This window comes from Ammospiza nelsoni, chromosome 6 (assembly GCF_027579445.1).
Source record: "Ammospiza nelsoni isolate bAmmNel1 chromosome 6, bAmmNel1.pri, whole genome shotgun sequence".
NCBI lineage: Eukaryota > Metazoa > Chordata > Aves > Passeriformes > Passerellidae > Ammospiza > Ammospiza nelsoni.
This window is the reverse complement of record NC_080638.1, coordinates 48,805,901-48,832,247: the sequence shown is the minus strand read 5'-3', so window position 1 is coordinate 48,832,247 and position 26,347 is coordinate 48,805,901. Positions and strand designations below refer to the sequence as shown.

Genomic DNA, 26,347 nt, shown 5'->3' with positions numbered 1-26,347 from the left:
AGTGTCCTCAGAGCCCTGAGAACAGCATCAGCTCCCAGATTGGTACTAGAAACTCGTGTCTCAGGTTTAGCCCCAGCATCCTGAGTGCCACCCTGAGAGCAGCCCAGGCTCCCAGCAGGAGCACCTGCAGGAGGGTGATGGCAGCATGAGGGAGGGCTTCAGCTCTGGCATCCTGCAGATGTGCTGCCCAGAGGCAAGGCAGAGGTGCCAACAGCTGCACACAGCTGAAATAACCATGACTGTGGAGTCAGCTGTGCTGTCACGCGTGGCAAGCTCTGCTCATGATATCCTCAAAACCAAGACTGCTGTTATTCACTGTTCCTCATTCTTGGTAATTGTCCCTTCCCAACAAGATGTGCACGCAGCCATGCTGGCAGATGTACAGAACTGGTTTGCTATCTATGCACATTTGGCTACAGCTGGGGCACGTAGGCATGGACATTTATTTCAAGCCCCAGAGACTGAGAGAGGGACCAGCTTTATGTAACACCCTTTTATCCTTGGAGCTTCAGGAATAAGGCAGAGACCTTGGGCAACTTGGCCCAAGGTGCCCTAAATCTCTTTTGAATGTTATTGGGAGGAAACAATAGCAAGTCTGAGTTGCACCTTTTTGCAATCAGAGCTTTGCTAATCAGCTTTGCTGATTCCAAGCTGGGGGAGCTGCAGTGGAGGTTACTGGCTTCCTGCATGCAGACAACCCAGTATTTTGTGTTTGCAGTGGGAATCTTGCCTGTGTGAAGGCACCCAGAAGACACAGACCTGTCTTGCAACTAAGGCTCTTGTTTCCATTATTCAATCATGAAAAATTGTTTTCAAATTCAATGAAATGCATTTTTGCATTGATTCAATACATTCTGTGGGAATTTGTTTGTTCAGAGAAATTTAAGTCTGCAATGACTGAATGACTTAAAGTGCACATAGAAAGGAGAATTAGAAAGTTCTGTCTGCAACAGCCTGAATTTATTAAAGTAATAACCTGGTGGGAATTACAGCTAGGATAACACTTGTGAAAATGACAGCCATGTAAAAAGGGATTGGTATTTAATTCTAACTCCTTTTGACTTTCAAATTTTAATCTGGTTTGATACATTGGGCAAATTATTAAGTTCTTTACAAAGGCTTATTTTAAAATAATTGCACCATATCACACATTAAAATAAATATACAATTAACCAGACACTAAGAAACAACCAATGTGAATAAAATTGCTGGACATGTAAAACTGATGGTGAAGACTTTGAATCTTTAGGAAAAATGCATTGACAAAAATGCCTATGCTACCTGGTTTGAGTGACAGATAGAAGGCAAAAAATATATTCTTAGTGAAAGTACAGGATCATCTTGCACTGTTTGTAATTATGTGGATTTCAAAGGCAAAGACGTTGTTGACAGCAGGACAGAGATGGAGCTCTGCTACAGGTGGCAACCCTATGCCACTGAATACATCAGACAAGACCCAGTTTATTCAAACTGGGTGAACAGATACCATAAAGCACAAACACAATCTTACCTCCAAACAGATTGAGGTGTGTGCAGGCCTTTCAAAGGCCTTGTGCACAGATGTGATACACACCTGCCATCATTTATTATAAAGTAAATGTCCACCTTTTTGCAAGATCTCTGGATTTTCTCTACTGTTCATTTACATTCTGCAGTGTTGGCTGGTTGCAGCTGAGAGGTTCTGAGGCTTGATACTTCAAGTTTTCCAGAGGATGAGTGTTCTCCTGAATGCTCCTTTTACTTCTGCAAATGACCTCTACCGAGAAATGCCGTGTGTTCAGACACCATCTAGCATTAGCCCATCTGCCCTATGTTGAAGACCACACTCCAGAGAACTTCCAAGGTCTGCAGATACCAGAAGACCTCACAAGGTAAACTATCCAGCTCTTCCAGGATGACAGCAAAGACAGAAAAAAAGCAGCATGGCCCTTAGGAAAAGTCTGACTCTTTGACAATTTTAAATGGTGGGGTTTTATGGTCAATTGGTTTATAAATAAAATGGAAATCTTTCTTGGTTTCACTCTTCAGAAGGGAGGCTTTGATATGGTGTGGAAGGGCATCTTTGTCCAGCTGCAGCCACTGGTCATCAACATAAACAAAGAGCCCATAGTCCTTGGGATCGGACACTTCAAACTTCTCGGCACACTGCTGGCTCAGCTGCTCAGCTGTGGTATCGCGACGGGAAGCAAGGGTCCTCGACTGACCACTGATTTCCAGAAAGGAGATACAGATGAAATCCTGAAGAGAAACAGGAGAGACCTTGCAGTTAACACAGTAACCTAGGACTGAAGGAGGAAGAATTCAGTCACAAAGCTCTAGCTGCCTAGAGCTCCCAAATATCCTCCCGTCATTCTCCAATGTCCTAGTTATTCTCTCCTTTCTTCCCTCTGTCAGGCTCTGAATCAGAAAATACTTTATTAAGCACTTTACCAAATAATTAGCACCATAAAGACACTGAAGTTAAAGCACTTTTTCTGATTTTACTGAATATCCTTAAGAGAACTATCTGCAATGGTTCATTTGCCCGTATTTTTACAGCTCCTGAAAAAAAGGGTTTGCAAAGAAGTGACAGACAAGAAAAACAGACCAGAAATGTCAGAGATCTGGCCTGAAAACCCCCTGTTTCCCAGAAATGGGATAGGGCTAGCAGTGTGGTGGCCTTGCAACTTCACAATCACCCAAACAGCATCTTGAAAGTGTGCCTTCTGAACTTCCTTCCATCAGTAAGGAAATAGCAGAAGTTATGCTGGAAGGCTGATTTACTTGTATCCTGTTTCAGGCAGTAACAACTGTTGTGACAGCTTTCATCTTGCCAAACACATAAGGAACAGACTCTAGAGAGCTTTTGGTCACAGTGGAACCTGTGTGTTTAATTTGCATATGGGAATTCCAAAACAAATCCCATTTTGTTCAGAAAATAATGAGGATCCCTGGCAGAAGGGGAGTTTTCAAATGCATGGACTATAGGCTTCCAAACTGCATTTCAGGAGTATCACTGCAGTGGATTGAGGCAGGCAGAAGGATGGACAGAGCCCTGCTGAACATATCAGTAAGTGGTTTAGCTTTGCCAGAATGGGCTTTCATGTCTGATACTACCCCTCATTCAAAGGGGTGCAAAATGGCCCTTCAGCTGCTGGAGGCGGTGGGAATCTTCTGGGGAAATGTGTCCTTTGCTTGCTCAGCTATTATGCTCCATGCTAGGTACTTCTATGAGCTACTGCTGCCAGAGCAGCACTCAGGGCTGGATAGATATTTGCTGTATCTCATACACCATTCCTGGTTTCTGAGATCATCAGGGACTGGTTGGACTGCAATATGGGAAACCTCTTCAACTCCATGCTTTCACATGGACTACCCTTCCCCATAGGAGACTTTTCCCTGGCTTTCCCCTCGGCATGCACAATTTTCAGTTCTGCGCAGTGAAAGCACTACCGAACGTGAGACACGGCCTTTGCTGCCTCCCTGTGGGTGATAATTTGATCACAGCACATGGGGCTGGCCGTGTACCCTGCCTGCCTGCACCAGTCTCATCATGGCTGGAGGCCCAGAGCGCGCATCTGTCCTGGGATCTTCTCTCACGGGTGCACAGGGAGATCTTTGCCAGGCCATGCACAGCATGGGCTTCAAAACTGACCCAACGTGATGGGTTTTTCTGCTGCCAGACAGGCTCTGGAAGATGCTTGACTGACTGTTTTTTGGGATGTCTCAGACCCCCCTACAGCTTTATACCATCTAGAAGCAGCCCTGCATAGCCTGCTCACATCTCAGTTTAGCCCAAGATTTCCCCAGGCATTAAGGGCGATGATTAAGAGGGGCTTCTGAGTCCCCACCACAGCTCCTGCACGCAAAGGCTCCTAGCACACCTCCTTTGAGAATGAACAGAAAAATCACTTTGCAGTTATATTTAAAACTACAATATTATAAAGGTACTTCAAGATTTCAAAATTTATTTTATAGGTAGTATGTATTTAAAATTTGATGTGTTTTAAGATCTGGAAACCTTGCCCCAGATGTGCTCTCCTTTTTTAATAGTGATTTCAATTAATTTCATTTAAAAATGATTACCATATTAAAGATTTCTAAGTATGGAGAAAGCAAGCAGGCTTTTCCCCTAGGATACAACGCTGGCTACCTGCACTGAGGAGCGGGAAGCCCGGGCCTTGTTCAGCGTTCTCCGTCGCTCCCAGCGGTGGATGGAGTCCTGAACCTCCACGCTCAGCTGCCGTGTCACAGTGATTTTGTCGTAGTTCTTGATGTGCTCCAGGACCCCGTAGGTGGTGGTTAAATAATAGGAGCCTGCAAAAGGTGAAAGTCTTGTGTGAACATCACATCTTCTCATGGGCCATTCGGTCCTGCTGCCATCCTGCCCCCACGGGGCAGCTGCCTGAGCCTTGCTGCAGGGGTCACTGGTGTCACCCGAGTGAAGGACACCCTGTGACCAGCGTCCTCCAGCCCCTCCTGCTCCAGATCAGTGCTGCCCCCCAGACTGCTACGGCTGTAGATGTCCTGGGCGGAAAGGAAAGAGCTATAAAAACTGCTTTCACAAACAAGCCCTAGCCACAGATGATTATTCTTTGGGCCACAGCCATCTTTTTGTTGTGTGTGATAGGGCCCATGCAACAGGTCTGTAACTTGGGCTCCTGAGCAGTCCCCACGATGCAGGGAAACAGAAATAATAGTAGATTACTGCAGGACAGGCACAAAGCCTGGATCCAGCCCCCAGCTCCAGCTGCACTACTCTCGCATGTTTGGATTTCAGGGCTCCTATTGAGGGATGTCTCAGATCTGCAGGAACAAGTCATCCTCTGTTCCCTCCATTCTCTATTTACTACGCAGGCACCCCAGGCATTCACCTGTAATCCCTGGACTGTTCAGGGCCGCGGGATAAATCTTGGTGACGCAGAGAAACAGGGCAAAGTGGCAAAAGCCCCTTTTCCTCAGAACCCCGTGCACGGCTGCTGTGGCGCTTCTTGCAGCAGGAAATCAATGACCGACTGCAGCCGCAGGGCGGCAGCTGGGCCCTAATAACAGCCGGCTCAGCTGCAGGTGAGCCCTGGCAAGAACAGACACACTGCTCTGCTGGCAGGGCAGCCCCGAGGCAGGGCCCATGAAGGGCTGGCTCTCTCAGCTGGGAACGGCAGGCTCGGGCCCGGGCTGGGGCAGGGTCAGCCCGCGGAGCTGCAGGACAGGGCCATGCCCTGCTCCAGGCCCCGCACCCGGTGCCTGCAGACGGGGACAGCTGACGGCTGCTTCGGCGGAGTTTCACCCCAAGCGCAGTATTGTAAATCAAAGGTGACTCCGACATTGGTGAGGGAGAGAGAATGATGCATCTGACTCCATCACCAGACGGCTAATTAATTACTTTATTATACTATACTATACACATTTCATCTAAACCGAATCTGCCAAGCACTCAATCTGCACACACCCTGCTCACACTGCACTGAATCTCATGACTGTCCGCCCACGGTCCCGATACACACACACACCTGGCCCTGACAGGCCAAGGGAACAAAACACCATCACTTTGGGTAAACAACCTCCATATTGCATTCTACTTTGGCATAACACAGGCTCAGCAAATGATAACAATTGTGTTTTCCCTTTCTCTGAGGTTCAGAGAATGTGAATCTCAGAAATCCTTGGGAAGAATTGTGCCTTGCATTCCTCTGTGAAGAGAAACGCGGCAGCGCCGCAGGGCCTGTAGATGGCCCTCGCACACAGCCCAGCCCAGCCCAGCCGAGCCCAGCCCGTCCCTCACAGCCTGCGGGGCCGAGCAGTGTCAGCCCTGGCTGCTCCAAGGAAGCAAAGCCAGCGCTTGATTCAAGAGCAGCGTTTTTAGAGCACCATGAGAGTTTTCTGTAGGAGAGAGACCAAGACGCTGCCATTTGACTTCCTGTGCTCTAGTGGATCGACAAGGAGTGTCCTATAGTTTTGAAGGTTTTTGCCCAAACCACTCATTTTTCTTTAATGTCTCCCACAAAGAGGTGTTAAGAATAGGCTAAGAAGTCTAAAAGTGCCACTTTTCTACTCTTAAATACAGTTACCACCCTGTCTGTCATTCAATATTTCTCCTCTTCTGGCTGAGTCAGAGGTAGCTGTGATGGGAACAGGGTGTATCCCTTCCCTCAGAACCCTGGGAGGAAGAGCTCTGAGTCCCCCCGCCCCCAACAGGCATTCCTCACAACTTTTTTAAGAATTAAGTTTTTGTCCACTGTCAATTTCTTAATTTCCATCCAGTTGCTCCCTACAATCTGTCCTTGCCTTTGGTCCAGCATTCAGCATCACTATTGCTATTAAATTAACTCAAAAGTGTATTCTTAATTTGGAGGCAAAATTGATTTTGTATATTGATTTATGCAATTTCAGAGTTTTTTCACTTCTGCTTTGCTTCTTTCCCTTTAATTTCTGTAGCTGAACACTTTTTGCTATTCAACTTTGAAAGGCCTAACTCAAGTTAACTTTTGCCAGTTCTACACTTTGCAGTCTCAGAGCTGTCTTCACTGAGATGTTCTTTTTTGACCCCCATTCCTCATATTTGCAGTTACTCCTACTGTCCTTTCTGATGTGATTATTCAGTCAGTTTGATTTGGAACTCTCTCACAATTTTTCCTTTTGACTGGAGTGCACATTTCACAAAGTCTTTGAGCTAAGAGAACTTCCAGCCAGCTTTGCTTTTGACATCCTGAGCTCCCCAACCCAGATGACTTCAGTAACCAGCCTGGTAGTGTGCCCCTTTGAAATGTAGAACCTGTGTGCAGAGCAGTCACCAAAAGCAGCTTGGTTATGTCCACAAAATACTGTCCTTCAGCTAACATTTTTGTCTGCTAAGAATTCTTTTCAGCAGAAAAACTAGCCTGTGCAGAAACACATTACTAATGTACTGTATTGCTACTAATCATCCTATTAGTACTTACTTTTGTCCCACTCTGCACTGTGCTGGGATGACATGTTTAGTTTCAGACTTATATCCTCATTTAATATAAATAAAATTAGTCTGCTGTTGTTCATCCAGGACTCCTTTCTAGAACCTTAGTTCTTACCAAAGTAAAGTCTAAAATAAACTATTTTATTGGTTTAGTGACCACTCAGTGATAAATGATCTGTGTTCCTAATTCAGAGTGTGTAATTGTCACTTGGGAAGCATGTGCTTTCCAAGCTATATTTAAGAAACTAGAGGCTCACTGGGGTATTTATCTTTCTGATAACAGAGCTCTTTGGTCACTTCCAAACTCAATATTCCTCTCTAACCTAACTTTATTTTCTCTGTCTCACTATGATGCTCAGTCAGAGAACATTGTCAGAAGGTTCACTCAAATTTAGGAGTAGAGTGACCATGAGAATATAGCTCTCAGGCATACAAAGTAGTTTCAGAAATGTGCTCTTTTCTCACTGGAATAAATAAAAGTATCTGCACAATTTTTTGCAGCAGCTGTTTAATTTTAGCAAAAACCTTCCAGCTTTTCAGCCTTTGGGCCAAGTGACACAAGATGTCTCTGTTTAGGTTACTAATCCACCACCTCAGTTATCATTTATGGTGAGTCCCTGCCTTTTCTAGCTAAAAGGAGTTAAAGTACTTGGCAATAATTTTAGAGATTCAGATTTGAAAAGATTGGCCAAAGCATTATCCACAAAATCTAGCCGGAGCTTTGCTGCCCCACTTTCACAAACACTGAAGTGAGACAAAGGATGATTTCCACAGTGAATATCCCATGAGCAAGCTCTGTACTCTTACCTTCTCCCAGCTGCAGAGCAGGGTCCATGAGCTCCATCATATACTCCACATTCAGAAGAACTTCAGTCAAGTTGCTGCGGGCCAGCACATACATGAGCACAGGGAGGAAGTCATCTGCACCATAGGGCTTCCCTGAGCAAAGAGAAACACAGCATGGTCCCAATAACACCAAAAAATCATGGTCCCACACAACAGTGTCAGATTCTCACACACTGAGTCCTTTGCAGACTTCAGCCTACATTACCTGAAGAGTTACAGCTCAAAAGCACCCGCAAAAATGCTGAAAACAGAAATTTAGGTCACTTAAAAAGTAAGTTAACTTGTTTCGAGCCCAAAATAGGATGTTGAAAATTAACTGGAGAAATATAAACTTCACTTCATTGATGACAAACAATTGGCAATTTTTGAAGAGTGCAAAGGCTTCCAGCTTGTCCCTCTGATTTGATACTGACATCAAGACTGCAGTTCAGGTTGGCAATATTAGTAGGGAAGTTGTCTACATGCATTAGGGGTATTTATTCTTGTAGACTTACTCTATGTGTGATACCAAAAAACAGAAAATAGAATTTGAGACAGTGGTTTTAGGACTGGGGAATTCCATGTTTATATCCCTTCAGAAGGCAAGACATCACACAACATGATCCTAATTAAAACAGTTGCCCAAGAGCTGATCCAAGAGGAATCATCTTTCTAACTATGCTGTCTAGCTAGGAAAACAGAAAGATTTTTACATTGGACTTTAACCTAGTTTTTGAAATTGTTGTACAGCAGATGCTCAATATTTCTTGTGCTTAAAACATTCATATCAACTAAGTTAACAAAGTGATCTAACAGACAGTCTATAAGAGCTCTTTGGGGTCCCTAAGAACAAAAAAAAAGCATGTTAAGTCACAATTATAAATAATTACTACTTAAGATAGTATCCAAACTGAAGCTTCCTTGCATAAACCACAAAGCACACAAGGATAATTTTTTTCATTTGAAAGATACTTTCACTTTCAACCAACATGTCATAAAATCATCATGGAAAACCCACAATAGCAAGTTTTTTACCAGATCAACCTTCAGAGTTGACCACTCCTCTTAACCTACTCTGCTTTCATTCTGAATGTCTTTCCCCAGACTGTGGGGAGTTTTTTCTCCCCTGTGCACTTGGATATGTTGGTTTATGGACTAAGTGTGTCTCAATTGAGAACTGCTTGTCTCAGCTCAAGGAATCAAAGCTACCCTTGATGTAGTTTTGGTGAAATTATGCTCTAGCCATTTTTGGCCCATAGCACACATGCTCTTCCATGGTAGGGCATACATTCCTATTTCTCAAATGTTCCCACTGACTTGTTTCAAATATTTGCCATGAGTCAGATTTCTTTTTTTGTCATTCATAGCTGACGCAGATTCTCCACTGGCAAAGAAAGATATTCTTCTGAAGCCTCAAATAAACATGAGCTTAGTCCCTGATTTAAAAAAAAAAAAGTGTGGCTTTGAAATAAACCCAGTAATACATCTAGTGAACAGAGAGTTGATCCATTTAAAACAAAGAGTTAGAGAATGAGAGATCATCAGGGCAGTAATTCAGTCTGTTTCTAACAGAGCCCACTCATGCCATAACAGACTATTTATTTAATTAAAGCTGGATTAACACTTTCAATTCTGATTGCTTTGTTAGGGCTGCCTTTAGTTAAAAGACACAGCCTTAGGTCTTCAATTAAACTATAAATGGACTTCATTGTTCCATTAAAATCTGTATGGACATTTTTTGTCTGTTGTTCCCTTGGCTTATGTCTCTGTGAAAGCTTTAGCTCTGTGAAGGGTCTAATTCATTACTGTCATATACATTACCTTAATGCAAGCAGCTTAGTGTTACAGCTGTTTAATATTTTCCAGGGGAAAAAAAATAATAATAAAAAAAAGAAATATGACAAAACAGACATGAAAATGTAACAGAAAATCTCAGCAAAAATCCCTATTTTCTTTTTGCTCCAAGTACACCAGAGGCCAACAGAGTTAGTTCTAATTCAGACTAGCATAAAGGAATACAAAATACCAAAGACTTGTTAGGCTCATTTTTCCCTTCATTAAAAACTTCTTATTTGTGCTCTAGTAGTTATAGATCAGTGGCATGGATAGAACAATTCTAGTTTCCTTAAGGCCAAAGGATTTCTAGTGCAACACCAATAGCAGAATTTCCCTACTACTTCTCTTTCATGACTAATTCATGTCATATATGACAAGGGCATCAAATAAAGTTGCTGCTTCACAATATCAATTCCTGGAAAAAATTCACTGGGAAAAAAACCTCTGGGTTGTTTGTTTGTTGCTTGGTTGGTTGGTAGCTCAGTTGCTGGCTTTTTATATGTCACCAAAGCAGATCATGAACAGAGAACAGACTGACCAACTAATGCAGAATGGAAACAATCGCTTGGACCTAAACAATTCCATATCCCCATTGACCAACTTCTGGTGTCTACAGAAGTGAAAATTAGAGGAAAATTCTCAAGAATGCCTACAGAATCTCTCTGTTTCTTTTTTGTTGTCTGAGAAGTGGTTGTAAGTACAATCATGTATAGAGACAATTCTTTTTCATGCTGTTTATCTCATTTCTATAAGCTGATTTAGCTGCTCCGCCCTCCAGTCCTTGCTATAAACTCTTCTCAACTTTAGGACTTCATAGAAATATTATTGGACTCCCAGCTGTTTATATGCCTTAAATATGAAAATCTGATCTACAGATTAATAATGATGAGCAGGGATGACTCAGGTCTGACTGAAATAATGGAAAGAACACGTTCCGTGTCCTGTATGCTCACAACCTGTGTGAATTACTAGACACCACGTTAATCCACCTATGGCTATATGTCACCCAATTTTAAATACCCACATCCATAGCAAAAGCTGAAGTCAGCAGGAGCAGAATGTGTCAACAAGGGAAAAGAAAACTAATCACCAATGATCTAGCTCTGACTCCATTCTGTGTTTTTTTTGTGTTGCCACAAGCCTCCAGTGTGCCCAAGGGCAGGCCAGGCACAGTATATTGCACCTTGTAGGCATCTCAATAGCATCTCTCCCCTGAGTGCTCCTGGAGCCAAGGAGAAGTGCCTGAGAGGGCAGGGCTCTGACTGTCCCCTGTTCTTCTGGCCCCTCCAGGTACAGGGACTAGCTTTGACATGTACAGCCATCAGTCCAAGCATGGCCCTGAGGTGCTCCATATCTCAGTCCATCCATGGGGAAAATAGGTGCTGTCAGCAACTCAAATATGCCCAGAAACAGGGGTCTACAAAGACAGATGAAATAATGCCTATGGACCAAGACACCTGAGAGGTTGTTTCAGCACTGTATAACCCCCATGGTTCCTGTGCACTAACAAGTGTCCATCTGGGAGCTGCAGCAGAGGTATTCTCTGCAGGCTGCTGCCTCCTCAGCTCTACTTTCAAGCTGGGCCTGAGCCAAATTCCTAGACCTGTATGGCTTGCTCCACCTGTGGTCTCTCACAGAGGGGAATTTTTGCAGCTAACAGAGTTAAATCTTGCTCTAACCCTGCCACTGCTCTCAGTGACAGTGAGACTGAACTTGCCTATTCAAGGTGGTGCTGTCCTACTCCAGATACGACTTGCTTGCTTCATTTCCCCTTCTTCCCTGCAGGGTCAGGAAACATTTATTTCATAAATATCTCTAAGAAGCTTAAAATAAGCCTTCTCTTCTGCCACAAACTCATCCTATTATGTTTATAGCAAAGCAAGTACAACGTCAGCTCCTGGCTGGGATGCAGCACTTGAATAGATGAGTATTAATTAAATACATGATTTAAAGCCACTGGAATTCTGCCCAAGCCTCCATAAAGAAATTACAGTCTATTTTAACACATTCATGTATTTCTTTTCTCTCTGTGTATATTCTAAAAACCAGCAGATAGGGATGATGCCCTGCACCTTTCTCTAATATTTTACAAACACTAGCTTGATGTCTAGAAGCAGATCTCCACAAAATATGAATTTTAGCCTCAGTTTGAAGCTGGGAAACCTGAGGTGCAGGAAGGCTAACTGGGATTTGTTCAAGATCATAAGAAAAGATTGTGACTTTCCTTCCACACACTAGCATTTGCTGTCTCTTGTCTATCCTATACTACTTTCAGCAAGGTTTAATTTGTGATATAGTGAATTAAGTGAGTTAATAGATGTAGACAGCATGAATTTACTTCAAAAATGTGTGGTTTAGAGATCAGAGGAATTCGGTCCCCATGAAAAATTTGAACTGGCTCTTTGTAGAAATTTTGCTAGATGGCAGAACCCTCAAAATCTCTAGTCCATCACTCTTTGTTAAAAGTAACTTAAATACTAATATCCTCTTTTGAAAGATATCAAAGTAAACCTGTTATGTATAGTTTTATTTTCCTTCTCAGAAGTGAGATATGATAATAAGCAGTGTAATGGGATTGCTCTGACAGCTTTAGGAGCTTCTAGCACGGGCTCTTCACTGGCTGCTGAAGTATTGGAGTCCAGTTTCCTTTCTACAAGCTCAGCTATCCCACTAAAGACACAGCTCTGCTTTTGCCAGCTGCAGAGCCTTTAAGGAGTACATCAGGGCAGCTAATATCTGGCTGCTGAGTTCTGTAGGGGTGACAAACTTCATTCTAAAAGCTAAGGAAGAGAAACATTCCAACGGAATATATGTCCTATCGATCCTCTTTTTCCAAAAGCAGACTATGCACATTATCCTTGTAAAACTCTGCAATAGAAATTATTAAATCAGATGTTTTGGTCACCTAGCCAATTCCATGACTAGTACAAACTATAGTTTTGAACTATATGGTCCAGCTGCCTGTGCAGTTCAAAGATAGTCCAAAAATGAAGCTTCATAATCTTAGATAGTTCGCAAGTTAGAAATGTTGCAGTAAGCAAATTGTACCTCCATTCTTCTTCAAACTCCTTTGAAAGCAGTTTGCCCATGTTTCAAACTTCCAGCCTAAACTTAGAGCTTTTCCATCCCTGATCTTCCTCACTCACTGACTGACCAGGTTTGGCCTGTTTGTCTCACAGACTGTCTCCATAAGCCAATGCCTATTGCCGCTTTGTTTTTCCATCAGTTCTCTTCCACAGTGGCAGCTCCCAGGCAGCACAAGGCTGGGTGACCTGGGCACACCACCTTCAGTACGCACCACATGTATTGCACATTTACATTGTTTCTCACTCTACAGGTGTCACTTGTGTTTTTGATGAAAAGCAGAGATTCTCATTTGACCCATATCACACAATATACATTTAATCTTTTTCCTGAGTAAAGGTATTTCTGAAAGACGCATAATAAACATTTTTTTCTATAAAACATTACTATGTTTCTACATAAATTGGCTATGTTCCCAGCTGTCCCTGTGCATATTGCAGCATGCCTTCCAAATGCAAGAGCTCCATGATTCCTGCCTCTTACTTTTTCTAGCGCTAAAAAAAAAAAAGCCAGCCATTTTGTGGAGTGTGGGTTTCCAAACTCTATTTTTTAAAATGCATTTTATTTTTACTAACCATTTCTGGTATTTTTAGCAGGCAGGTGACATATTTTCAGATTGTCGGTTATATTCTTGGGGGCATATGTTTCAGTCATTTAAGTTTGCATAGAAGTTGGAAAAGCTCAGTGAGACACCTCAATACTGTCATAATTGTGCCTTTGATGAGGATTCACTTACTAATATCACTGCCTACATAGTACATATGAGTATTAATTTCTTTGATAGCCAGTAATGAATTAATCCATATATTCACTGGAGTTTGCCTTGAGTCATCTTGCTCTAAAGCAGAAGCCTATATGCAGCCAGATGAATCATCTGGAATCCATGGACTGACTGCACAATGTGTGTGATGGGAAGCTGGGCATGATGCCCCTCTGTGGCCACCTACAGCAGGATGTAGCCAGAGATTGGTCCTGCCTCAACTCTATCATGGAGCTGTACTCTTGAGAGAAAGGTGTATGACTAAGACTGTGAAGCTGCCTTCCTGATTCCTTGTGATGAATCACTTCCATAAGCTGATTGCCTTCAGCTTGAGGAAGAAATGCTAGCTTAAACCAGTTTAGGGTCTGACCCATTCAGTTCTTAGTCTTAAGTATCAGAGATTTCAACCACAGCCAATTTATCAGGCAGATTTTGTCATGTAATATGAATTGTAATCAAACCAAAGACATCCTCCTTTCTTAAAATGTCTTGATATACATGGAGTCAGTCAAGGCAGAGTTTACAGTTTATGACTCTTTCAGCAGGGCAAAGATGGACACCACCACAGGTACAGATGTTCCTGAGTATGCCCGTCCTTAGTTTTAAAGGAAACTTGGTACCTCTTGGGACATCCTGGCCAAACCTGGAATGCTGTACATGGGTCTCAAAATGTTAAAAAACTTGTTTTTTCATATGAGTCTGAAAAGAAAAGGTGCCTGATTAGGTGGTGTTGGCATTTTGCTTTGAGAAGTAAAACCATATTCTTTGGTCAGCTCATCCTGTGGCCAGCCTAAAGTGAATAAAACCTGGTCTGACCTGACAAATTGCAAATTAAGTCAAGCACAAGGAGTTTCCATGTTATTGAACAGGTAATGTTTCTCACAGAGGTAGACTGATTTTGGGAATGATTTGTTTTGTGTTTCACCTGCTCTGATCTTGGAAAAGGAGGGACCTTTCTAATTGAGCAGTTAGGAAAAGGAGTGAAAAGGAGAAGAAACTATTGCACAGGAAGCTGAGCATGGCCTCTGCTCTTCCTGTGTGAAGAACACTGTGCTGCCTCATGGCTGGCTAAAAGCAAAAGGGGCCCTGTGCTGTTGCTCTTGAGATGGGCAGGGAGCAGAAGATTTCCCATCAGCTGAAATCTACTCTGAGGACCCCACAGCATGCTTTTCCCTGTCATAAAAATATTTCAGGTTGCTGAAATATTTCAGGTTCCAGTCTTTGCCACTGGAAAATAAAAGTGTCATGGGTTCAGTTCATTCTGTGAAAGAGATTTCACACATTTTGCTTCTAAGTCTACAGGGCATTTCACTCAATTACTCTCCAATTCTGCTGTTTTCCAGGAGTTAGATACAGCATTCTTCTCCCCTTAGCTTCCTTTTCAGGTCTGAATTCATTGGGGTACATTTCCATAATTCCAGGCCAGTTTTCTTCTGGCCAAGCCCTGACACACATCACTGATCATGCATAAGAGAGAGGGAACTTGATACAAGGGAGAGGGAACTGGATGCCCAGGAGTAAAATCAGCTTCCAACCTACACCCTGCTGAGTAGTACTCAGGATGAGAAAACAGCTGAATTGGCTGAAATGCACTGCTTTGGTTAGCATGGCAAACCACATTGAAACCATCTAATTTCATGAATGTCAATATTTTAATCATGTTGGGGTTTTGTAATTATTTCCCTGTCTCCTCATTTCTGTTACAGAAAGTGACACAACAGTATTTCCTTCAACAGAAAAATTCCAGCCCCAAGCTAACTAAGGTGTGATGTGTACATAACACCAGCATCAGAAGGAGACCATGTGGGTTTTAGTGAAGCTTGCAAGTCCTTGATCTAAACCAAATTTATTCTCAAACTTCACACAACTGTTTTAACAAAGTCACAGCAAATTCCCCTACATATGTCCAAATCTCATGATACCTGAAGACAGTGAGAGTTCCTTTCCACCCTGTAGCTAAGGCTCAGCTCTGGGGTGGTTTCTTGCTCTGGTGTTAATGTGTCTGGACTGGTAGCTGAACCTTGCTGCTTACTATCCAAGAGATCACCTTGAGGTGAGGCTGAGCAGGGACATAACAATCCCTGTGTGAATGCTCCAAGGCTGTTGCCAGTACAAAATAAAGCAGAACAGCTAAAAGCACTTTTGTTGACTGTGAGTTCTTAAACAGCCACAAGTTATTGCAAGTTAATACCTGGCTTCTCTCCAGATTCAGGCATGGCTGGACATCAGCTCACAGTATACAAAAAAGCTCTTAAACTGGCAAGGCAAATTTCTGGAGGAAGGGACTTGCTGGTCTATCTGCAAAGATGCATCCTGTCTGCAGGCCAAGGGTTTAATTTCTGCATTCGTAGTTGGCCTGAGGCCCATGTTGTGTTTATACTCAGAGCACTTGGACAGAAGAAGTGGCTTTTAGAATTTACAGGAGCATCAGGAATTAGCAACAAACTACTACACTCTACATCTCCTCCTCAGTTTAGGCAAAACTCTGCAAAGGCCAAATCAAGAGCCTTTTACCAGAGACCCATTCCTAGAATTTACCATTACTCTGCAGCAAGCCGGGACCGAGCCCCTAGGATATTTGGAGAGCTGTGTGAAGACCTGTGCAAAAAGGATATTATCCATAAAACACACACTTATGGGTAACTAGTTTTTGGAGTCACGGAGCTTAAAGTTAACCAGGTAACACACCAGTTATTATCTGGACACAATCTGTGGACTTCTGATACCAAACATATCAACCACCACTGCTACCTCCAATGTGAATATTGCCATGCCAGCTGTATCATAAGTACTGTTCCTTTGATACAAGGAGAAAGACCCATGGTGGATACCATCAGCAGGAGTCCTGTACCTGGATTTCCCTGAGCCATGGAGTCATAGATGAGTTTGCAGGTCTTCAGCAAGATGGCAATTTTCTTTTCTGGAGAGTAGGTCTTGTGCATGGTCGTGAACTTGTGAAGGATCTTTTCCAGCACAGCAGTTTCAGGCACACTGGTTGTGACACCCAGGTCAGTAGTAGTTGTGTTTTGTATCACAAGTTGGTTCTCTTTCAGCTGCTGTAAAGATCCATCTTTGCTGTGTATTTCTTTTAAGGAATAATTAATGGCTTCCTTTAAAGGTTTCAGGACACATTTGTACAAAGCTGTCTCAGCAATCACTTCTGCACAGAGAAGGGAGAACACAAAAGCATATAATAAATAAACAATTCAGTAGCACAGGTGCAAGTAAAAGTCCTAAGGAAACATGTGATTGGTTATTCAAACACTACTACATAGCTGTGAGAAGGGAACAGAAATCACATCCCAGAAAGTAAGCATTTCATTACCAACACTATCCAGAAGTCCTAGATGGGCTTGAGATGAACATCAGTGTGTGGTCTCTGTCACTGGAGCTGTAGGAGACCTCCTGCTACCAGCAGTCCCTGCTCTCTCTGCCTGACTCCTGGCTGACCAGCATGGCATTGCCAGGCAGCAGGAAAGACAACTCTGGGGAAAGAAGAGGAATCTCACCTAACTGTGATTTTTTTATCAGCCCTGCCCTTACAGATGCCCAGATGCAATTCATCTCATGTCCCTTCTGACCTCTCCTTCTGACTTTTTTGAGATATTCACTTTGGGATGAAATTAATTGCACCCTCAAAGCACCCCTTTCTTTCCTCAAAGCAGCTGCACCCACCAGCTCAGAGACAGAAACTAATATCTGGTCAGAAGTTCCTCATTGTTACTGCTAAAGGGACTCTGAATCAGTGATCCTATAAGATACCTCTTATGCCACCTGTGGCCTGTGGAGGAGGAAATAATATGAGTGGGTTGAGAATTTGCTTAATGTTTGGCTGAAGATGAAAGGAAGCATAAGAGACTGTGAGGAAACCTGTTGTCTGAGTCCTAGGAACCAGAGGCAGAACTAGAGGGACTGCAAGAGATTCTCTTGTTGCACTGAGGCAAAAAGGTCATTGGCAAAAGAGTTCATCTGCTCAGGCAGTGAGGAATGAACCAGAGGGCAGTAATATTTATGTGTTCAAAATGCAATTATTTTAAAGAATCCAGAGAATCTATCAGGCCTGAAGCAGGGCAAATTCAAGTGGTAAATCCCCCAGTGGGAATCCTTGTTCTCCACAGAAGAAGACAGCCCTGTCAAGGTTGACTGGGCTACATCACCCTTGTTCAGGAACTGCCAGTGAACAGGGTTAGACACAGGGTCAAAACCAGGCATGTCTGTGGGAAGGTGGTGGGATACTTGCACACAAACAGCTCTACCAAGCAGAACAAGGACACTTCTTTCCTCCCCCTTTCCACTTTCACTAATCAAGATTCAAGACAGACTTCTCTGTGCTGCCCCCACACCCCCCACCTTGAAAAAGGAGGTTATTGGGACAAAGACTGAAGGTGTTACACAAGATGCATGAGAAGTGAAACTGCAGGTTCCCTCTCTGTGCTATGGCAGGGCCTGGCTGCAGGTCTGTTCTGCTGGGGACCTGCAGGATCATGTGAAGCCTTTGCTGGGGGAGAAGGAAATCAGCAGAGCCTGCTGAGACTGACAGTGGACAGCCTTTTACTCCTGGCTCACCACTTAGCTGAGTCCCACCTAATACTGGAGCTGCAGGATCCCCTGGAATCCCTGGTCACTCCTCTGGTTCACTCCATAGTCTGGGTCTTCCAGCTCCCAGCTTGTTTTAATCCAACTTAAGGATCCACAAATAGCTCTGCACTGCTTCTCAGGTCCTCAAGAAACAGTTTTAAGCTTTCAAAGGAGCATGTGTGCACATGCATGCACACTTTTTCTGGCTGTACAGCTTTCACTGGGATGAAAAGTCCTACAGCTCTTTTTATATTCCCTCATGGATGTACAATAAACAGACCAGTACAATCCTTAGCAAGGAGAGAAGTAGCCCATTATTCCCTCACAGGATATGAATGAGAAGCAATGAAACACCTGTAAGCAGTTAAAAATAATATTTTTTCCTCCCCAAAGGCAAATTATACCTATGGCAAAGAGGTGAACACTTCATTTTGGAGCTGCAACAGACATTTCTTCTGTACCTCTGAGCTCTGAGAAGCACAAAGTGGAATCAAGTGATTCCTCCAACCTGCTACTCAAAATCATCCTAGTCTTGTCCCTCCCTGTGAGACAATAGTGTATGCCACATGCAGGGAGTTCTCCACCCTATTAGCAAAGCAGTGGATGTGGAAGGCCATGGGAATGCAGCTGTGAAGGAGAAAGTTTGCCTTGTGTTTCCAGTGAATTCAGCTCTGTGTACACACACACACACACACACACACATATAATATATATACACACACACATGTAGGTCTCTCATACACACATGTCTTTTGCTTAAACTCTTGCCCTTAAAACATTCATAAAGGGATTTTCCCCCTCATTGGTCTCCAGGTTTTCGAGCTGTTCCTCCAAGTGCTGGCAACCACAGAGCAGACTTCAATTTATGCTGCTTAAGTTTCAGGGGATGGTTTATAATTCTGTAAAGCAGAGCCTGTGTCTGCATAATTCTTTCTCCCTCCTCACCTTCCTAAGCCATGCCCAAGGATGAATAAACCACAGTTACCTACCTAACTGTTCCTCTGTGTAGGAGGCTGGGTCTATCAGGGATTTCAGCTCAGTGCTCTGCACTAAGTAACTCTTCAGCTGAGTCATCATCAGCCGGATCTCCTGTAGCATCTCTGTGCTGGAGCTCTGCTTTGCCATCATCTCCAAACTGTACACTCTGTAGTCCCGCACCAGGTTGCCAAAGTAGGACTCCTTGTCCTGTGCCAGCTCCACTATCTTCTTCTGCAGCTTCCTGTCGCTAGACAAAAAGACTGTGAAGACGTTGGACAGGTTCACCAAGGACAGCCTGTTTTTGGCCTTGGCCAAGATCACCGAGCGTGTCTTTTTACCAGATGAACCACTCAGCATCTCCAGGTCATCCTCTGTGCTGCTGGTGGAGTAGGAGTCTGGCTCAGATGTTGATGCCTGGGCCACGGTGCTGCTTCCCAGGTCCTCCAGGGACAAGTGTGACCCTGCCAGTTCAGCTGAGCCGACAGATTTGTGGCTGTGTCCCGGCTCAGTCTTGGCGTGTGTGCAAGCGCCAGCACCCGTCCCTGTGGCTGGGCTGCCCTTGCACACAGCCTGCCCTGCAGCCACACCAGGCTCTCCTGCTGTTCTTTGCTTCGGCTGGCAGGAGCTGGGGGTCCTCGGTACCTGGGAAATTCTCTTTCTTCTCGGTGGTGGGACAGGAGGTGACTTTCCTTTCTCAGTGGCATTGCCTTGTATCTTAGGCATGTCCTCCTTCTTCTCTGCAGGTTCAGGCTTTGTCTCCTGAAACTGTGATACAGCCTTTTTGGGAACCTCTCCAGGTATCTCTACAGCCTTTTTGCACAGCAGTGTTTTATCTCTGCTCTCTGCACTTGTGTCTTGGTTTCCTTCTGTCCCTTCCCCTTTCAGCGTTTCACAATTTTCAGGGTTACCCACAGAGCTCTCCTCTGAGGTCCTCTCGCTTGGCCGCCGCCGCGGGGGAGCAGAGGGCTGGGAGCCCTTCCTGGGGCTCCCTGCCAAGGGCGCGCTGGCCGAGCAGCTCTGCTTCCTTTCTTCTTTATCGTCACCACCCTCCGTTTGCATTTCCTCGAAACTCTTTCCTAGTGGCTTAATAAGTAGCTTGTTTTCTTCACAGGCAGTCATGGGGTCCTGAGGGAGCTTCAGGGAAGGTTTCTGAACGAGCCCATGAGAGGGTGGAGGGGGCGGAGGACGTCGAGGAGACCTCTTTTCAGTAAGCATGGTGGCAGGGGGCTCAGTGCTCCCAGAGTGGCCTTTAGGAGAAGACACATCTGGAGGACAAGGATTACTGTACTCTTCTATAAAAATAGGATTCACAAACCACAGCCTGTCATTTCCTATTGACAGCTCAATTTCACATGAGCAGTGGTTTGTGCTACTTGCAGAACACTGGGTAGTTCTTAAACTGTCTGCCTGGGCAGTGCTGAAAGCAGAGTCTTTTGCAGGGTGGGATAAGTCCTGTCTCCTGTGGTTTAAGTAGGAATCCCAGAAATCTGTCACAAAAAAAAAAAAAAAGAAAAATTTTTTAAAAATCTCAGAGAATTTTAGCTGCTAATGATATGTAGAAAATATACTTATTTTTAACAGAAATGGTACACAAATTTAAATGTTGAACTTTCAAACCTCTGCACGAAACAGTGTGAAGAAAGAACAAAACTGTTTTATGCATATATAATTCTTCAAGCCAGGGGATAAGCTCAGGAGCTTCATCAGAATTCTCTCCCCTGTCAATTTTAGGACACTTACTAGTGAAAGTTGTTAATGCTGTTCAGCATTTTCAGTACGAGCAAGAAGGTACAAGTAACAAATACAAATGACTGTGAGAAGGGATCTATGCTTGTTCAGTGATGACTGTCTTCCAAATGCAAATAGCTGTGGATACCCAAGGAGAGGATGTGAAGAGCCCAGGCAAGCTGTGTCTGCCTCTTGCTCACAACTGGTACTGCCTGGGGAACCATTTTCCTTAGGCTCTCCAGCTGCACTCAGTATCAGCAAATGCAGGACAGAGGAAGTTGTTTTAAGTCAGAATATAATGCTGTGAAGTCTCATGGGCTGAGGAAATGGTGAGTAAACCAATCCACAGAGGGGAAGTTGGTAATTTTTCACAGTAGTGGTCAGGTTAAGGCACTGTGATGAAAATGCAAAGCTCCACTCAGGCTGGAAGGAACAGATCCTGTGGCTCTACCAAGTAACACAGCTGCTTTCAGAGCAGGCATTTCCCAGCACAGCCACACTGTCTCACACTGCAGACAAGGCTGTTTGATCATCTCCTATTGCTTTCCTGGATCTTCCCTTATCTTGCACTCTGGGAAGGATAATTAAGCAGTTCTTGGAGTCTTTGGCATGTCTGTGATGGTATGTGCTCTTTGTGCAGTGCAATTATGCTAATTCTCCTCCTAAAAGAACTTCTGTACCACTGAGGTCAGGACTAGAGGGGCTGCAGTATGTTCTCTATGACAACATACAGAACAGCCAGATCCTTTGTGGAACACCTCAGCTTGCAGATAAACATCTTACCTCTATTCCCTTGAAACACATAGTACTTTGAAATAAATACAGAGCAACACATGAGAATTTCAGACAATGCTTTGTTTCCTTCGGAAGTGCCACTTTGGGCAGCACTTAATAGCTTGTGTTCCCATTTGTATCCTCAAAATTTTGTTCCAGGAAGCAATAAACAGCATCTGTCAGTAGCTGAGCCTGTCTGACTCCGCTAAGACAGCATGGCACTTCAGGAAGCCAGCATCATTTCCCAGGAAGACTGCACACAACAGCAGGTTTTCTTCTCTTGTCAGAAACTTGACTGGTATGAAATACACCATAACAAATAAATTTCCAAGCCTCACTACTTTTATGACCACCAGTACAGGAGAAAAGGAAAAAGACTACAACAAATATTGCTTTGGTGCTTGTGCTTTAACTAATCTCTTCTTTCAGAAGTTGCTGGAAACTGTTGCCTGAATCAAGATAGCCTCTGCTGGCTGAAATTAGACTGAAGGTTGCAGATTCATGATACACTTCCTGCATTTTAATCCAAATTTTTGGACTTATTATAAAAAATTAAGTTTAAGATAACAAGTGCAACTTGTTATCTCAACTTGTAAAGTACCTCTTTATCAGCAATAAGTGCTGGCTGGACATGTACATAAAAGGATGTTTTGACAAACTGGAACATACTCAAAATAGAGGATGCTGAAAATGTTAGAGGCAAATCTATTTGTGATATTCAACAAAGCTGAACTGAAACCAGTGGGGTTTTCCCATCCCTTCTGGGAGGAAGAAAACCCAAAAATAGTGAGAGTGCTCTAATAAATATCTCTAAATGAGCTAACTCTTCCATTTTCTCCGTTGTTTGGCTGTTTTCAACACCTGAAGGAAAACTGAAAAACCAAGGAGTGTGAAAGTGGCTTACTGAAGTAGCTGTCTCAAGTGGAGTGTGTTAAATGAAGAGGAATAGAAAGGAGAGCTCCTTTAGTTAACAGAATTGCTTTTCCTATCTGTGACTTTATACATCTCATCTAAAGTTTTCTTGTTTGATGCTGTCACTAAAAATAATGTTCCTTTTGCATGTGATTTGTGTGAGGTGAGAGAACATGTTGGGACGATACAAATTTCTCTACCAACTCGAAATCCTGCAGGAGCAAGCAGAAATATCAAAACTCAAAAATATCACACTTTCATCAGCATTGCCCCCACACATCAGAAGGAGAAGCTGCAAAGGTGTTTTCCATATAGCTCAGATATGAGCCACTTCCAAAGTGCAGAGGTACCCCCTGAGGCTGTGCTGCACTTCAGCTTGCCCAGACTGTAGGGACCAACCCTGGACAGAGATCCAGGTGGAGGTTTATGGCCAAAGGGGAAAGTGCCCTTTTTGTCAGCGTTCTGCTATGAACATAAAGATGATAAACATCTTCCTCTTGCATTCAGACCCCTTTAGCTATTCTGAAGACAATAGTTCATCAGCCTTCCAGTTGCATTAAGGCTCTGTAAGGCACTACTGTTCTCAAAAGTCCAAGTGAAAATCTGACTGCTTTGAGGGACTTACCTATCCCCAGACTAGAGATAATTTCAAGGTCTTGAAAGCTACTGGCTTCTAATATTGCTTGTGGAAGCTTCAGGGTAAAGGGCAGCAAATCCCTGTAAAAACAAACACAATGAAAAAACAGCAAAAAGACAAACCCCACAATTGTTAGGAACTCGAGGCTTCACTTGGTTTATTGACTGGATTGACTCACAATTTCAGCTGTGTTCTGTGCCTGGTAAGGAATTATGGACATTGTGCCAGACTGGGCTGCTCTGATTTCACTAAAAATCACCAGCTTCTGTGGGGATGCTTCATGCCATAGCACTGACTTAATCACTGTGGCTTGGCTCTGTCCTCTGAAAAGAGCAGGAATGCCTCTCACCTCAGGAAAGGCCACAAGGGTTGAAATATCTTCCCATTAAAAGTGAGGTGCTGCAAATTATAATTATTTTTATTAGAAAAACCAATCTTTTTCTTGTGGAAAGGACTTGAAGTCCTTTCTCTTTCTCTTTCTGTTTACCCCCCTCTCACTACTCTGCTTCCTCTTTTAAGAATCTCTCTAAGTGCAAGGCATGGGCACATAGCAAGGCACAGAGGGACTGGGAAAGGAAAGCCCCAGCTGGGAAAGGGTAACCCCTGGGTGAGGGGACAGACAGGGAGGAAGTGCTGCATGACACTGAGAAAACACATATCCTTCTCTAACTCTACTCTCAGACTTCTGAGTACTTGATTTCTGGAAAGATGCTGTCCTTCTACTGAAAATAGAGTTTCTCAGAGGATGTTGGCCAGGTTTCACTGAAACACACCCTAAGTCTCAAGCAATTTAACAGAGCCCTTGGTCTGCCAGTGAACTGTTCAGGTTTGCCTCTTGCCCAGTGACAATTTGCTAACCCTGTTCTTGCCTCAATTCCCATCCAACAAGGACTAGAAAAGCCAGTCCCTAAATGATAGCAAGGAATGGTGCAGGATCATCTTACACATGCAGTTTTACAAAATGTTCTTCATGGTGCAAGGAATTGTTATAGAAAAAACTGGCCTTGTGAGTAGGAGGTCTCTGCTAAACAAATGCACCCCCAAAAAAGCACACGACTCAGACCTATCTGCTGACAGATGAATGCAGGGGGCCCATTTCTGACCTTTTTAACAGATGCATACCTTACTGATGTTTTGTGTTCCCCGTGGCTTCTCTGTGCACTGCTGAGCACTCTGTTGTCACACTCACATAAACTGATGAGATCCCTGGCTTATTATTTTTTCATGGCAGAAATGAGGTTTAGAAGATGAAGAGGAAGAGGGTCTATGTTCTGCTTTCTTTGTTATTTTATATGCAGGAAATTTCCATTAATTTTCTTTTTTTAAAAAAAGACTTATTAAGATCAGGAAATATTAGGACACTGCCCTAACAGAAAAAAATGTGGTTTTATTAATGGGGCAGCAGCTTGCAGACCAGCCACCAAGACATCTGTTACCTACAGGCAGGTAATGTTTGCAGGCCAAAGTTTTTTTTGAGAAGAGCCTGTCAGCCCTGAAAAGCTGTTCCCAGGTATGCATAGACAATTTACTACATCCCTGTTGTCAGGACTCTACGTTTACCATCACAGAGAGCTCCTATGAGCTGCCAGCAAATGGTAGGTCAGTGTCTTTTTATTACCTGCTTCTCTCAGAAAATTATTCCCTTTTTAGCTTGTCTTTTGACAGTAGCCTGGAAAATCACATGTACCATCTGAATATGTATTTGACACTCAGAAATAACATCTCTAACAGGAGCTGAACTGATGCCTTGTGAAGGCTGACCTAGAACAGAGGCTAGACAGAGTTAAAGTGGGGATTTATTAAAAGGCCTCAATGGATACAGCTTGGGCAGTACAAAATCCCAGCCAGGGCTACACCCGAGATGAACCCAAAATGGTCACAAAATGGACATGGTCACGGGATCTCTCACTTTTAAAAGTTTTGGTCCATTAGCATATTGGAGTTAATTGTCCAGTTACAGCTTTAGGTTATGAAGTCCCATCCCTCTTGTTTTTCTGTCTTCAGTCCACATTGTTTATGCTCTTGGGCCTGAAATTTGGGTCAGTTGTCCTTGGTTCCAAGGTAGGAAAGGAATTGTTTTGTCTAGCTACTCTGTGAAGTGAGCTTACCATGCCTTAATATGAAGCACAGAACTACACACTACTGCAGTACAGAATCTGAAAAATATAAAAGCTAAAATATAAGGCATCAAATAGAGGAACTTTTCTTTCTTTCTTTCTTTCTTTCTTTCTTTCTTTCTTTCTTTCTTTCTTTCTTTCTTTCTTTCTTTCTTTCTTTCTTTCTTTCTTTCTTTCTTTTTCTTTTTCTTTTTCTTTTTCTTTTTCTTTTTCTTTTTCTTTTTCATCTTTTTCTTTTTCTTTTTCTTTCTTTTCTTTCCTCTTTCTCAAGCCATGATACTTTTTGCAGGAAAGCAGAAGTGAACATATTTTCTCTGTCACCAGCTACTTACTATAAATGCCCAATTCTATTTCGCATTTGGGCTGTCCTTTGCTTTAGTGAGAAAGAAATCTTTATAAGGGTCCAAGGGTTAACTTATGTCCATTCTATAGGGTCTATACACATCTAGATGGCTAGATGTCTATTAGCTGATGAGGGTGAGGTGGAGCATGGTTTCTTGTGTGCAGGTGGGAGTTGTGGCTCAGTAGTGGTGAATTCATCTGGCTGCAGGAACAACCCTCAGAGCAGTGGGGGACTGGCTGGATAAGCTGCAGCACACTGTATGCTACCCCAGACAGACCATTCCTACTGTGTGACTGATGTGAGTGCCTTGTAAGCATGTCCTGGATCTGCTTTCTCCTCTTTAAAGGAAATAACTGCTTTAAGAGTCATGTAAGTTTATATAGGGGAAATCAAAAGTCTACAACCAGCTCACAGCCAGGCCTGCTGCTGCAGGGACAGGGTAGGCAGGTGGAGGTATTGCTGCAGTGTGCTAAGCACCAGGACACAGATTAGAGAAGGCTGCAGACATCATCAGCTGGTGATCAAACCTTGCACTAGTGAAAATGACATTACAGGTATTTTCCACATCTGTACCCATTATTCTTGGTATTTCTCTGCTGAGCAAAAAAATACTTTGTTTTCATTTCAAATGTGTGTGTGTGTGTGTGTGTGTGTGTGTGTGTGTGTGTGTGTGCTTAAAGCTTTAAAGAAATAGTAAACTCAGAGCCCTTCCTCCCTGCCCTCCCAGACTCAGTTCTGTGCCTCTGTTCTTTGTGGAAGCAGCCTTTGTGGAAGCAGCAGTTCTTTGTGGAACAGTGGATAAAGCTTCCAGCTGCAGGGACAGCTGTGCTTGTGGGTGAGCTGGTCC

The 26,347-nt window shown here is 43.4% G+C and overlaps 1 protein-coding gene across 1 annotated transcript in view; it reads right to left on the bottom strand.

Annotated features, from left to right (window-relative positions):
• Positions 1-938: 938 nt before the first annotated feature.
• LOC132074867 (ras and Rab interactor 3-like) overlaps positions 939-26,347 on the bottom strand; it is a 153,062-nt gene continuing 127,653 nt past the window's right edge. Inside the window, exons 23-28 of the mRNA XM_059474905.1 lie at positions 23,029-23,120; positions 19,001-20,476; positions 16,285-16,593; positions 7,736-7,867; positions 4,133-4,296; positions 939-2,238 (exon numbers count right to left, since the gene is read on the bottom strand). Coding sequence (XP_059330888.1) covers positions 1,930-2,238; positions 4,133-4,296; positions 7,736-7,867; positions 16,285-16,593; positions 19,001-20,476; positions 23,029-23,120 — 2,482 coding nt within the window. The 3' untranslated portion in view covers positions 939-1,929. The remainder of the gene's footprint in view (positions 2,239-4,132; positions 4,297-7,735; positions 7,868-16,284; positions 16,594-19,000; positions 20,477-23,028; positions 23,121-26,347) is intronic.